At 41.2% G+C, this 15970-nt stretch overlaps 1 protein-coding gene across 1 annotated transcript in view; it reads left to right on the top strand.

Annotated features, from left to right (window-relative positions):
* The window catches only part of UGT8 (UDP glycosyltransferase 8), a 79329-nt gene that overhangs the window by 20716 nt on the left and 42643 nt on the right, over positions 1-15970 (top strand). Inside the window, exon 2 of the mRNA XM_018562929.1 lies at positions 6245-7065. Coding sequence (XP_018418431.1) covers positions 6247-7065 — 819 coding nt within the window. The 5' untranslated portion in view covers positions 6245-6246. The remainder of the gene's footprint in view (positions 1-6244; positions 7066-15970) is intronic.

The following is a 15970-nucleotide window of genomic DNA, read 5'->3' as shown; positions in this document are numbered from 1 at the left end:
TACACACACATTATTGTAATGCGTGTCTGAATTAAAGGTTTTATTGGAAATGATGAGTGAGTTTTCGAGCAGTCAGTGCTTTTATACCAAGCTAATCACAAAATGGAGGAAGCAGTATGCTTATAAGAAATGGGCAGGAAATGTCACAAGCGTCATGGTAACATCTAAACAACAAAGGAATCTACATGTTATAATCCAAGTTTTAGGCCTGAAAATTACTTCAAACCCCCAAACATTCTATATTTTCTGAAAGCCAAGACATTGTAGAATAAAATAGTGGCAGTTGTAAATTTAATTTTGCATAATATTAATACAATGTTGTTACACAATATAAAAGATGAGATTACGATGAGTAAATAGATACCCAACATGCCCAGGTTAAAAATTGTGTGTGTCGTGAAACGGGGACAAAATTCAGTACACCAAAAAGTCCATAGACGACACTTTAAAATCCCCTACAGGTCATTAGTTCAGAGATGCGTGAAAATATTGGCCCTAGAATTATTGCTCTTACTCTATTGTGCGTGGCGATACCCAACATGATGTCGGTCGTCGTTTTCGTACATAGGCGTACATATTTTTATGTTTATTTATTTATTTATTTTTTTAAAACTTTATTTTTTTTAACTTTAATTGCCATCACATAATGGGTCATACAAGCCCCCTATGTGATAGCATATTGATGGTGAAATGTACTCTTTAAGGTGACACTAGGGAACTTTTGGACCCCTAGTGTCACCTTTCCACTCTAAATAAGCTATTGAAGTGAAGATTGCACTTCAATAGCTTAATGCTCGGCATCAGCAGCCAAGCAATGACAGCTATGGGACCGTAATTGATGTAACACTCGTTGCTCCTGGTCCCATAGAGCAGGGAGGAGATCGGTGAATGGAAGTTTGCCGCTCTCTTCCCAGCTTCTTGTCGTCAGCCAAAGAGCGTCAGCAGAGCCTGAGAAACACTAGCGGGGACTTTACCGTCCTGCCGAAGTGATCTGGCAGCAGCTGAACCGCCAGAATCACTTACATTTTAAAGTCGACAGCTGGCTTTACAAGTGTAAAGAGAGTCCTGGCGGCACTCGGTTTAATTCATTTTTGCTGAATCGCAATGTATTATTGCTGAATAGGGTAGAGGTTTCTGGTATACATATGTCATTGGTTGCATACAGCTCCAATTATGCATTTGAACAAGATCCAGTGACATTACCCTAAACTTTACTTACTTGGTTGTAAATACTAAACATCTATTTAATTTTAAAGTGACACTAAGCTCAGGAGTTAAACCTTAAAAATGTTTTCAAGTAACTTAACAATTTACAAAAATGTAGTAGTTATGTATCACTTGGCTGTAGATCCTCAATCACCTCTGAATTGGTGCTGACACTGTCCTCCCTTCTGGAGGGTGGCTACTTTTGTTCACCATGGTCCCGGTGTGTTGTAAAGTAGCCACTACTCCAAGCTCGCTCCTGTGATAGACTACATTCTCACCTTTTAGTTTACTAAATTGTATTGCGATTGTCATCCATCATGGTAGCAAGCTTGGAGCAGTGGCTACTTTACCACACAATTAAATTATCACTGATCCCTCAACCTGCATTTTTAAAAATCTTTTACATTTTCCCCCATAGCACTGATACGAGCATTTAATACCTGGCCTGCTTCCTCATAGCTTCCGCATAGCTGTGAGCATGTGGATCTCTTATGTTAGCACAAGTTATTTTACATCAGTGACGTTCAGTGGAGTCTTTTCTAGGTGAGGCATTTTCCACTCCCCGCCCCCAGCCCGCCTCTGCCCCGCACAACCTCCCAACACCAAGCTACAGGAGGGGGCGAAAGAAAGGAGGAGACAGGGAAGAGCCTCCCTGTCCCTCACTTGCTCGTTACTGGTAAGGCATTGAGATCGATGTCCTCGGTTTTTTTTTGTTTTTATTGGACAGCTTGGTCCAATGGTGCTTTGCCATTGGACCAAACCATCTACAGACCTCAAGCCCCTAATACAGAGTAGAAGCTGTCGCAGCTCTTGCCTAACTATGTTAGGTTAAACAAACCTACTGCTGTGTAACCTAACTTAGCTGTCAAAAACGGATGCAGCGCCGCCTGAAATTAAAAGGCAGTGCTCCGTCCATGACAGGTTACACCGCGGGAGGCTTTCCCTGTTGTGTAACCTGTTAGGAGGCGGTCTGAATGGAGAAAAACCTGTCGGGATCAGACTCGAAGCTGACAGCTTTTTCTTCCATAATTATAGGTGAGGCTCTGTCTCACCTGCCTCCCCTGACCGCACGTCCCTGTGTTACATGACCATTAAGTAAGACGTGAGCTGCAAACCACCTTTAGGATATAAAGACCATAAAATGGCTAAACATTTTTACCAGTTTCTCTGTAAGATATTTAATTACATAGTTGCATAGTATTTGAGGTTGAATAACGACACATGTCCATCAAGTCCAACCTATTGTGTGTGTGTGTGTGTATAGGTCCTTGAGGCATGTCATTCTTAAGAGTACCTGTACCCCTGTACATTACGGTCTCTCAGGCAATCGTCCAAAAGCTTCTTTAATGATTCCACACTATTTGCTGAAATCACTGCTTGTGGCAACCAGTTCCAGACCCTAACCGCTCGAACTGAGAAGAACCCCCTTCGCCCCTGCTGTTTGAATTTTTTTTCTACCAGTTTTAGGTGGTTGCCTCTAGTCTTTGTTACGGAATTAATCTTAAAGAGTTTGTTGCCAATGTTGCTATGACTATAGAACATCTTGTACATGAAAATCATATCCCCCCTTAATCTCCTTACTTCCAGCGTGAACATATTTAAATTTAGTAGCCGTGTCCCATAGCTATGGTCCTTCATCCCCCTAATGAGTTTGGTTGCCCTCCGCTGGACTCTCTCCAGCTCAAAGACATCCTTTCTATGTACCGGTGCCCAAAACTGCACCGCATACTCCAGGTGAGGCCGAACCAGTGATGTGTAAAGTGGCAAAATTATAGACTTATCCCTGCAAAACATTCCCTTCTTGATGCAGGACAGGATTCTACTAGCTTTGCTTACAGCAACCTGGCACTGTAATCTATTGTTCAGTTTATGGACTACAATGACCCCCAAATCTTTCTCCATTTCCGACTTCCCTAGCGGCATACTCATAATTGTATAACCCATTTGCTTATTTTTGATCCCAAAGTGCAAAACTTTGCATTTATAAATAAATGTTATGATCATTTAAGTGACAGCCTATTCTAAAACTTGCCACTTCAGATATGAGTAAAGGCTCTATTCTTTGAGCTACTACAAAATAGGCTGTATCAAAAATTCCTACTTTGCAAGAAATATTTAGTGGGTCAGCCCTCAAACTGTGGTTTAAGCAAATAGACAATGAGTGGAGGCAGTTAATTTGTTCTGGTCTGAAATTTAAACAAAGCCAGCAAATATGTATCCCACATACCACATTACATTCTAGTGTCAGCTTTGGACTTGACACCAGTGGCATGAATGTACTAGTTTCACGTAACCCATTTTATAATTGTCTGCATGAATCCTATTTGCTACATATTAAATGTTTACCCAAATGAACACAAAATAATTCCTGCATTTATATATGTATCAGATTTTCAATGTTAAAGCGGACCTTTACCCATATCTTCAAAATAACAACAAAAGCACCTTTAGAAATGTTTAGTAATGACAATCTACAAACACATACTTCTAGATAATTGCAGGCTTCGTATTCTTTGCATACCTTGTTTTTCTTTTCCTCCCCGTTCTTCTCACAGTGGCCATTTTACTAAGGGCAGGTGTATCCATCTCCCTTAACTTTCTGGAACTCTGGCACATGTGAATAGGACATGTGACCATGCACATCATCTTAGGGAAGGAAAATGCCTTTCCCTGAGATCTCGTGAGATTAAAGACGAGATTTCCCAGCAATGCACTTCTGATGTAACCTTCCCAGGATGCAAAGCTTGGGCACATGACATCATTTTTGCCAAAGAGAGTCAGGAAGAATCAGGAAGTAGAAAACAATAAGTTGTAAGTAAAATGAAAATATGTTTGTTTAGATAATGAATGTAAGATGATTTCATATTAGCAAAGGGGTAAAGGTCCACTTTAATACTGCTTCCTTTTTACCAAGCAAAATATTAATCAGCATTAATCAATGGAACTATGTTTTAAGATGCTTAAAGTGACATTAAAGGCTATTCCCCCCACCCAATGTTAGTGGCAGGACTTACCTCAAATCATGCCTCTTTATTTAATCATCTTCTTCTCTACTGTCCTTTTCAGCTGTCCTTCCACTGCTGGTGCGGGTCTCCGATCCAGCGCTGACTTCTCTGTCCTGCTCTCCTCTAATGTCCCACGGAGCCTGTGCGGGTGCACGCTGCTCCATAGACTTACCTTGTGTCTCTCGTCTTCTCCCGGCTGAACATCTGAACTGCGCATGCGCCCACCCCAAGATCCTTTGCGGCCGCCCGGGACTCTTTAGATGTTCTGACGGGAGCGTGCGGCAAAGACACAGGTAAGTTTGAACCTGTTATAAAAGGTGTTTTTACAAAAAAAAAAAAGTTTTTGCATATATCTACTGCTTGCTAGCAGTAGACATATGCAAAAAAATGTGAGGGTTTAATAACCCTTTAACATTTGTATATATTTTGTGCCAAACTGAACTCTTGAAATTTAAAAACAACCACTTATGGTGATGTCACATTAGCAATCCTCTCACTGGTAGAAACTCATCAGCAACAGGATCACAAGAGACTAATCATGTACTCCTATGATATTGCTTCCTCGCTGGCTGGATCACTGCAGAGTATCGCTCAAAAGCAAAGTGACAGAACAACACTGGTTCAGGCCAAGAAGGGGCAAACCCTTAAGAGAAGGTGATTGCCAGCAACAGGATCACAACTCCCATTTTGTCCTAATGTTAAAGTTTTGTGATAGTTTTGTGATATTAAAGCTTTAGAAATTGCGTGCATGCTTTAATGTATGGACATTTACATACATTTGACTTTTACAGAACAAATTGTGTGGTCCTCAAGATAAATAACCATTTATTAATTTGCTTTAACAGCCCTTTGTCCTTTGCAGAGCTTAGTTAAAAACAAATACTGTATATTACCCATATCTATATCAATATTAAGTAGAAAGTGATTTAATTAATGTAAATGGATATCAAGATTGAAATATGTGTTATCCTTATGTTTGCTTATATCTCCTGAGTGTCCTTTAGAATTTAGTTGATCTGTTTTATATCATCATGCATGACTAGATCTTCCAGAAAACCTTAAAACTAAGGTTGATACAAAGTATAATTATTTTAGCTGTAATCCCCGTTTAAAGGTACTCTTTGGGCTGCCCTCACAGACACACCTCCTCCCCCCACCTCTCTCTAACTAATCACTGCCATACAAAATATAAAACTCCTACCTAAATGCCTCCTTTACTCACCTAAATCCATGGTCAGGTGGCATGCCTATCCCGAGTCTACAGGAGGCGGGGTCCTTCTTTGGTTGTCCATTTCACTGCTTGTGTGATGTGGACACTTCTTATTGGGTGTCCAGTGGCTGGGTCCTGGATCCAAAAGAGGAGTCTGCATTGATAACCTCAACAAAGGTTGATCAGCAAGGACCAGCCAGTGTAGGCAAATATGCAGCACTAGATTGCTCATCCCTCCACACCTGGAAACGGCACTGATGAGTGACATGGATGTAGGTGAATATATTTCTGTGTTAAAATGTAGGTTAAAAAATTTCTGAATAGAAAAGAGCGGGTGAGAGGAGGTTTCATTTTTGTTTACACTTGTTTGCTTCTTAGAAGTGTGATTTCAGAAAGTACTGTTGTCCGAGAACCATTGTCGAGTTCTTAATTGTCTTTAATAGTTTAGAAAACAAACAGTTATTGTTCAACTAATTGTTGAGTTATTTACTGATCTACAGTAAAACATTTTAAATGTATAAATTGTATTTTATGATAATTCATACTTAAATAGCTTTTTATATAGGAATTTTCAAACTACCTGATTTTTAGTTTATTGTTTTACAGTATGCATTCTAGTTGGTTTCTATGGCATCTTGTTGTGATTTCCACTGCTGCATAAAAAGCCTAAAAGTGTTGTATAGTACAAAATTAATTATTTTATTGATCTGTGCTTTTTCACTTTATAAACCGTTATTTGTTGCATGACTTTTAAATTAATGGTAAAACGTAGTTGCAAAAATTTGTAATTCTAACATTTTCTTTTCTTTTTTTTAAACTGCAGCTATGAGGTCCTATATGTCTGTCATCCTGTTGTGGGTCACTCTTGGATTATCAATGTCTGCCAAAATTCTTGTTGTCCCGCCAATTATGTTTGAAAGCCATCTGTATATATTTAAAACTATAGCCATTGCTCTAAAAGATAAGGGCCATCAAACTGATTTTCTTGCTTCTGAGGGAAGAGTCTTTCCAAAATCAAGTCAATACCAAATTCAGCGATACCCAGGGATTTTTAACAGCACCACATCAGATGATTTTTTACAGTCCAAAATGAAGAATATTTTCTCTGGGAGGTTTACAGCATTAGAACTGTTTGATATTCTTGACCACTATTCCAAGAACTGTGATATGATGGTGGGTAACACGTTACTGATGGAACACCTGAAGAAGGAAAAGTATGACTTGGTACTTGTAGATCCCAATGAGATGTGTGGATTTGTTATAGCCAATATTCTGGAGGTGAAGTATGCAGTTTTTTCTACTGGACTATGGTACCCAGCTGAAGTTGGTGCCCCAGCACCTTTATCTTATGTTCCAGAGTTCAACTCTCTTCTTACAGACCGTATGGACCTACTAGATAGAATTAGGAATTCGGTTGTTTACCTTGTCTCTCGGTTTGGAGTAAATTTCCTAGTCTTACCAAAATATGAAAAGATAATGAGAAAATATAATGTTTTGCCTTCAAAATCCATGTATGAATTGGTCCAGGGAAGCTGTCTGTGGATGCTTTGTACTGATATTGCTCTGGAATTTCCAAGACCTACACTTCCAAATGTCGTATATGTGGGAGGAATTCTCACCAAGCCTGCCAGCTCATTACCGCAGGTAGGGTTCCAGTTCTATTTATTTTGCAATATTTTTTATCTTATGATTTTATGACTTCCTACTTCATTTTCCTTTTGTTCAGCCTATTTTTCTATTTATTACAAAAAAACCTGTGTATATATAGTCTGCATGTGTGTGTGTATGTTATGTATGTATGTATGTAGTGAGATATATATAGATATATAGATCTATATACACTGAGTGGCCAGTTTATTATGACCACCTGATGTTTGAAGGCAAATTAGCTATAATTAGCTATAATTTCGCGCTGAAGTTGCTAGAGGACCAGACCATTATAAATAGGGAAGCAGGTTGTTTACCACAACAGTAGAAGTGATTTTTTTCTGAAAATATGGGTAAACAACGCGTTTTAACAGCCTTTGCATGTGGGATGATTGTTGGCGCGAGCCATGGTGCGAGTATCAGCAAAACAGCAGAATTCGTTAAATGTTCAAGAGGGGCTCATTGTTAAAGTGTTTAAAGACTGGACTGTCAGCCGAAAATCTGGGTCTGAACGTGCGAATTGTGGCCGTTAGCGACTAGTCAATGTTAGGGCAGGACGGAGAGTGGCAAGACTGGTACAATACAACGGAAGGGCAACAGTGCAGTGCCAGATTCCTCACATCATCTTGCAACATGTTGTGGAGTCACGAGGTGGCCCAACGAAGTCATCTCGTGGCCCAATGAAGTACTGATGGGCTGGTCATAATAATCTGGCCACTCAGTGTATATATCTATATATATTACAACTACTACCTATATACCGATTTAAAAAACTACAGGCATCTTAGTTTAGATGTGTTTAGCTTTTTCAAGCAAAGCAAATAAGTGTTTCTAATAGTGGTGTTTCAAACCTAAAAACCTAAAATGGTAATTTTACTATTCTGGGACTAGTTACCAGGATCTCACATATATTTATGACAAAGCTGTGTTACAGGTTACCATTTTGGGGGAGTAACATCTCAGTCTCAGAATACATCTCCTGTAACCAAGGGTTAAGTGCTCGTTTGTCTCTAGGTGCAAAAAAAGTTATACTCACCAGACCATCCGAGCCAGGTTGTTCTTTTTTTTTTTTTTAATTCTCTTTATTCATAAACAAGTCAAAATGTGCATACATAGGCAGTGTGCGGCGTACCGCTCAAGCTGTGGTACAGCAGAAAATAACACAGTCCTGAATCTCGCTTGGTTCCCACCGCGGGCCTGCAACTCGTCAGGACACAGTCTGTTTAACAGGTATAATCCAAAGCACACGTGAGTCACCATATCCATTGAATTACTAACATATTCATCGTAACACTAAACATCACTGATTGTTGTTCTTTGACCAGTGTATTGGGGGTCTCTCCCCCTCTGCTGCAGCGTTCTATGGATCCTGGTATTATCCCGCTCTATACACTTGCATAGACTGTATATAGGCATGAGGATGACGAGGAGAAGTCCATCTGTGCAGCAGAGGAGACGCACTTCAATGATCACAGAAGCAGGGAGCTAGGTTGGATGGTCTAGTGAGTATAACTTTTTTTTTAAAGCACCTAGAAAAAAATGAGCCTCACTGCAAGGTTTAATTAAAAATGTAACCGGAGTTCTTCTTTAATTACTACTAAAGGTAGTGCCTGAATTGAAAGGGAGGATCTCTTCTATAACTGGAGTCCTAGTAATGGGCAACAAACTATAGATGCTTTGGACGTTGCACTCGGTAAGGCAATGCAAAAAACCCTTATCCATTGATTGATTAGTGGCTGCACTAGCTTATCTCCCCTTTATGAATATGTAGAGAAAATGGACAATTGGATCAAAGTTTCCAACATACTAGATTTTTTCTGACATTTGTCCCATGCACAATTGTAACAATTCTAGTACTGCTGTTCTGGAATGTGAAACGTATCATGCCTAAATAAAATAAGTGTTTCAAAGAATAACAAATGCAGAAACTGCATATTGTAGCTGTTATGGCAATGTAGCTGTCATGTGATACTTTCCTTCTCTGATGTATGACTTTTGGGACTAACAGCATACTAGCATAATTTAAAGTAAACCTATCTTCTAAAAATAATGCTTTCTTTTTGTATATATTACAAGTAGGAGGTATCACAAATGCTTACATATACTGTACCTACTATTATTGTAAGCTCTACTACCATGCATCCTAAGTCCCCAAACCCAAATGTGCTCTGCATACATATTTGCCACTGGTTTCAAGTTGAGATTAGAGACTGGGGACACATTACAATAGACTGCTAGAGGTCACATTACAGGGTAATAGGTAAACACAGAGTTCTGACTGCAGGGGTCCTGAGGGACTCACAAAAATTGCCAATGGACCACATGCAGCACCTGAACGCCTGAAGGGTGAGATTTTTACAGAATGCTGGGTTATGATCCTCCCATGATAGAAAATTAAAACAATTTACAGTTAATTATTAGAGCTTATTCACAACTGCGGGGATGCATTGTGCTGTGCAACGCATAGGAATGTTTACCTTCTTTTAAGTTTATTGAACGTTAACAAACACTCCATTCAACTCTATGTAGACCAGTGCATTGTGGTGTGTTGCCATTGATTGTAATGCATTGTTGTGAGTTGCATAAAAATGCAAACATGCTGCATTTTATACAACAAACCTGCATGATGTGAACAGGGCACATAAAAAAACTGCTGATCATCAAAGATCAAGACACATGGTTTGAATGAGCCCTTAGTTATTCTTTATAACTGAACCAGCCCAAGGCTACACAGTTTATACATATTACTTGCTGTTTTTCTTTTATAGACAAGCAATAATTGAGTAGTTGTATCAAGTAGTTGTGTATTTTATGGTTGCATTTAAACTTAAATGTTTTGTTTTTCCTTTGCTATAATTATGGTATAGGGTAAAATTAACATTATGTTGTTCATACTATAAATGGACCTAGCGAAAGTTCCAAAACACACACGTAGACCAGCGCCTAAAAAGGACCCTCCTTACGGTCAAAGGACGATGCTTTAAACGATCCCAAAAGGCTGCCCAGTTCCAGACAAGGAATAACGTGCACTGCATGAGACATAAGGGAAACAAACACCAGGCGCCTTTTCTGGTGCAATATATCCTTTTAATCTGTTAAAACATATACAAGTGATAAATTCTATACACCGTGAGCAAAGATAAAGCATCAAAGGACAATAGTCCTAAATGGCTGCCGTTGATGGGCAAACACACACACATAAGCTGTAAGCGTTTTCGGGGCACACCCCCTTCAGAGCTCTGAAGAAAGGGGTGTGCCCCGAAAACGCGTTCAGCTTATGTGTGTGTGTTTGCCGATCAACGGATTCTCTGCATTGTCCTCCTAACTTAATCTTATCAAGTAAGCCATTTAGGACTATTGTCCTTTGATGCTTTATCGTTGCTCTCTTTGTGAGTACAATTTATCACTTGTATATGTTTTAATAGATAAAAAGGCTTTATTGCACCAGGAAAGGTGCCCGATGTCTGTTTCTCTTCATAAATGGACCTAACCTTTAGAGTACAGCATTTGCGAATGGTATGTGAATGCATGCTAAGTCAATTATTTATTACTCCTAAAGATATTGTTGTACTTCTCCTGACAAATATTTCACTTTTCTATCTCCCTAAACTGTTAGTACCATCTATGTTCAGGCATCAGCAAGCATCTGCTTATTGGTCTAAGATACTAGACAATATTTGACACAGACTGATGCCTGCATAGCAGTTTTTTATTCCTGGCTGTGCATACACGGCTCTATCTTTAACTGCTGCCTTACCTTGTGAGCTGACATAAAGCTATAGTATTACAATAGTCAAATTGAGTGATCACTGGTTGAGGAAATACCAGCAGCAGGCTGAAGGCATCATTCTCCCAATATGCCATTTTTTAATGTCTTGACACTAAAAGCAACCTTTCTGTTGTTGATGTGAACATAATAATTAACTATTCAGCCTATAAAGAACTCATGGGTGTGTAACCATTTGGTCCCTTGTAACCCAGCTTCCCCTGTTTGGTGTTGCCATCTTACTTCTCACACTGCAGAAAGAGGTTGAAGCCAGGCTAACAATCACAGCTTGCACATCGAGACATCAGACTTCTAAAGTTTGCTTAGCAACATACTACGCTCTACTGTTGTGGGTGTATCTGCTGTTATCACTTATTATAGATATATATCCATCACAGACCAAACTGGTATACCCCTTAGTTCAGGTGCTGGAACAACTGGTGGGTGACACCACAATAACGCATAGGAAAGATATGTTGTCAGAACGCCTTCCGCTTCAAAGATAATTTGTATTCACGTTCATTCACATGAATGAGTATCACCAGAATGCCCTCCATCTTGATCCAGAGAAGGAGATGAGGTAAGAGCTTCAGAGAGAGGAGTAAATCAGTCTTAACTGATCCCAGGGAGTCATCAGGGAACTCACCATTAAGCCTAAAGGATCCCTGGACTTTGTGACAAACCTGTCCAGCTTGTTGTTAAAAATGGACACCAAGAGATCCACATCCAGAGTCCCCCATCGGTTTTAAAGGGCCCATATTACCTTGATATGAAAAGACCACTCTCCAGGACCCAGATGCTGATGAATGAAGTAATCCGCCTGCCGATCTTCCCTGCCTTGAATGTGAGGTTCTGTACAAGCCAGAATCAGGATTGCTTTTCTCAGCATCACGTGACATTTGGCGCCTCTTTGATGGCTGATATAGGTCATTGCGTTTGTCTGACTAGATTGTGATCAGATGACTCTGCAATCCAGAGTACAGCACTAAAGAGACAACTAAATCACTCTAAGCTCCAGGATGTTTATCAGGAGACATAATTCCTCCACTGACCAAGTCCCTGGACCAAAAGGCCCTTCAGGAATCTACTCCAGTACTCATGGTGAGAGGAGGTCCATAACCTAAAAACTGAAAGAAGCAGCAGCAGTGAATGACCCAGTGACTCAGCAGACGCAGGTAGCAGCAATATGCTTCCTGGTCTCTGTGTACAGTGGCAACAGTAACAGTGGTGTTTTCATGCAGAGTGACAACATTGCTTCCAAAGGCTCAACCGGTGACAGAGTCCGAAGAGGACAGCATTCACATGCACAGTAGGAACAGGAGGAGTTGCTGAGGGGCAGCAGACAGTCCCTAAGCTGCAATAGAAAGAAAATTGCACTAATTTTTTAATTTAAAAACTATTGAAGTGCAGTTTTGCAGTTCCGCATCCACAGCATACATCAGTGGCACTCCAGTTGGTGGGCTTAAGGAATATCACCTCGGGGCATCACAGCTTATCTTTTAGTCCCCACCAGTATGTGCAGTGTTCGCCATCAGGACATATGGTCCAGTCTTTCCCCACTGTTAGGTTATGCCCCCAAAGGGTAGTCTTTAGGGTTAGGGCTCCCAAAGGACTATGGCCCTGAATTTATAAAGCACCCTACCGTTAACCACTTGGGCTGCACTATGTGCTAAAGAGGGCATTGAATGCCAGGTCCATTGTCCAAGTGCATTGCGGAACCTGGCCTTGGGGCAGCAGGGAGAGTAAATCCGGCCCTTTGTCTCATACAAGTGCTCGGCCGGCTTTACAGCCGGCTGATCGCTTGTATTACCCTAAATTGTGCGGCGCCCCTCCACCTCCGCAGCCGCTGCCCCTGCGGTGCCCAGGACTGACAGGACTGGCACATCGGCTGCTCGAAGAGAGAAGGAGGAGAGATCCGCATTTCACACCGCTGATCTCTCCCCCCTCTCTCTCTCTAAATTCGGAAGCAATGTGTATTACATCACTTCTGCCTTTAGCTGTCATTTCTCTGGCTGGGAGCCAGAGAAGAAGCTGCTGAAACAAATCTCTGCTTCATCAGCTTCTTTGGGGGTCCCTAGGTGACATTAGGGGTCTTGGGGACCCCTGGTGTCTCCATTAAAAGGACCTGTCATTTTTTTCTAGCTATCACATTGGGGGCTTTTTAGCCCCCAATGTGTTAGCAACCAAGTTAGGTGTAAAAAATAAGTTTAAGAAAAAAAAAAATAAAGTCTCATATTTAAAAAAAAACAACTCACCCAAAAAAGTTTTAAGTCCCCCGCCCCCGTGCGCACGCACGCACTTATATACCTATTTATACCAATTTTGAAGCTTGACATGTTTGGTGTCTATTTACCCGACGTGACCCCGTCTTTGATATTTTACAAAAAAATTGGGTAATAATAAATGTTTTAGAACATAACGTAGGGAAAACAGGTTTTTTTTCAAAATTTTCGCTCCTTTTTTCATTTATATAGTACAAAATAAAAACCCCAGTGGTAAATAAATACCACCAAAAGAAAGCTCTATGTGTCCCCCAAAAAATTGTATAAAATGTATTTCAGTACAGTGTTGCATGACTGAATAAATGTCAGTCAAAGTACCGCAGCGCTGAATACTGAACAATGGCCTGGCCAGGAAGGGGGGTTAAACACCCCGGTCAGCAAGTGGTTATTTTACAACTAAAAGCCTTATTTGCCCTTACCAAAAAATTAAAAACCAAATATGTTAGGACTGACTGCAAAGACAAGCAATGATTTGGCATGAATTGTTTCCAAATCTAAAATGGAAATGTACAAGGAGAAAAGGTTGCAGTCCTAATGTAATTAAAAAGAAAATATTTTTATATGGAAAATAACTAAAGGCTGCTGTCATCACACTTTAATTTTTACTGAGATTCACTAGAGCATGGTGAATTGTATCTGCAGAGGGATTTCCATGCCAGTGGTAGCTGACCTGATACCTGGGTAAAGCTCATACCACATAATTCCATTCTTACACAGAACTGTAGCTCTAAAGTGGATTCATAGTGGTAAGAATGGTCTTGCCCAGAAGAACCTAGGAAATTAATTTATATGTGTCATCCTTAAACCACAAAATGCCTTTTTTTTCTGACAGTCATCATGACCTGCAGGGCCAGATTAACAAAGGGGCTTGTGGAGCTCCCACTCCAGGCCCACCCCTACCAATAGGCCTGGCCGACCCCAGCCGAATTGTGGCTGGGCCGACCTGACCCGAATCACTGCCTGGCCGACCCGACCAGGCAGCCGCTGCCCTCTAGTGCCTGCAGGAGATGCAGCTCTCTACTCAGGCCTAAGTAGAGAGCTGCATCTCCTGCAGCCACGCCTGCCAGTCTCACTGACCGCCTGGAGCCCGCACTGTCTGCCTGGAGCACGCACTGTCTGCCTGGAGCCCGCACTGGCCACCTGAGAGCCCGCACTGATCACCTGAGAGCTTGCACTGATTGCCTGAGAGCCTGCACTGGCCACCTAAGAGCCTGGACAGCCTACCTAGAGCCTGCAGAGCCCCTCCTAAACCCAGCACAGCTCTCATGAGACCCTGGAGACATCAGGCAGTGAACCTCGAGTATGTAGCTTCATATTATTCCACATTGCTGTATAAAGTACTGCTGAGATTTGTAGTCCTCTATAGATGGTGCCATTCTGCATTGCTTTATAATGTATTGCTGGGATTTGTGGCCCTCTATAGTTGGTGGTATTCTGCTTTTGCTCTGTAATGCCTTACTGGGATTTGTAGTCCTCTATAGTTGGTGCCATGCTGCATTGCTGTATAATTTATTGCTGGGATTTGTAGTCCTCTATAGTTGGTGGTATTCTGCATTGCTGTGTAATGTATTGCTAAAATTTGTAGTCCATTTACAGCTTGGAGTCAGTGGCAGATCCAACAGGGTCACAGCTGCAACCGGGCACTGGCGGTCCACCACTAACTCCAAGCTGTAGAGAGACTGCAAATCACAGCTCGGGCAGGAGGAAGAGGGCCCCCGGTGATTGTCACAATTTCCATAAAAAGGCCCACCAAAATCCTCAGCACCAGGCCCGTGATGCTCTGAATCCAGCCCTTATGACATAGCATGGAGAACATTCTTTATTCATACTCCTACATGTCATAAGCAGGATAAGTACTCTGAATGGGAGCATGGGTCATGTTTCTTCCATTTATTTATTTTGGTCTGGAATGAAATACACCAAAGATATTTCAGTTCCTACCACTGATCAAAAAAAGATAATGCAAGATAGTGTCCCACTCACAACCCGTTTTTCTTGTTTGCCAAACATGTTTAAGTTGAGTAATTGTTTTTCTTGTTGAATGAACCAAGCAGGAAATGCATGTTTGTCAGTTTCGTACACTATACTCCTCCGCATTTCCTTACAAAGATTATTTTCAAGTATACTATTGGATTAACTTTGCCATAGATAGCTCTTGTCTTTTTTTTTTCTTCTGCCATATATAATAAGCATAACGTCTTCCTGCAGAGGCATAGCAAGGCCATGAGGCACCCCTCCCCCACACACAAACCAAACCATAGTTTAAATGTGACACACACGATCCAAGCAGTCTGAAGGATGGAGGGCCACAGACTGAAGGAAGTCCTGGTAACCTGCAATGTCTACGTTTGAAAGATAATGTATTCTAAGACACTGAACACATTATTTTTTTGCACCTGGGCTGTATTTGGCTAATTTAAACTGAGAGTTCAATTGGTTTTAAAGTATTCTACAAGGCATAGCTGCTTTTTTAAATTTTAGGATAAAGGTGGTGGTAGTTAGATCTTTTCTCATGCCCAGCGGTGGCTGCTTTAGTAAGAACTCAAACTGTAAAGGTGCCCATACACCTGGCGATTATCGTACGATAATCGCCAGGTGTATGGAAGGCGTGCGACCGTTTCTACTGTACGGTCGCACGTCTTTGGTCTCCCGAGCAGGCTTGAAAACCCGCCGAGAATTGTATGATTGTTGGTGGGTTAGTGGCGTTCTCGGGAGACAAATGCCGCACAGGCCGGTGTGCGCAAGCGCACACTGCCCGTGCGGCATTGGAATCATCGGAAGCCCTCCCCTCAGCGGGGCGGGCTTGCGATGATTGCAAGTACGATCTGCCTGTCCAAGATGGGCAGATCGTATG

The sequence above is a fragment of the Nanorana parkeri genome, unplaced genomic scaffold, assembly GCF_000935625.1.
Source record: "Nanorana parkeri isolate BGI_ZX_2015 unplaced genomic scaffold, ASM93562v1 scaffold613, whole genome shotgun sequence".
Taxonomy (NCBI): domain Eukaryota; kingdom Metazoa; phylum Chordata; class Amphibia; order Anura; family Dicroglossidae; genus Nanorana; species Nanorana parkeri.
Note: the sequence above shows the minus strand (reverse complement) of the source record. Positions and strands in the feature narration are given on the sequence as shown.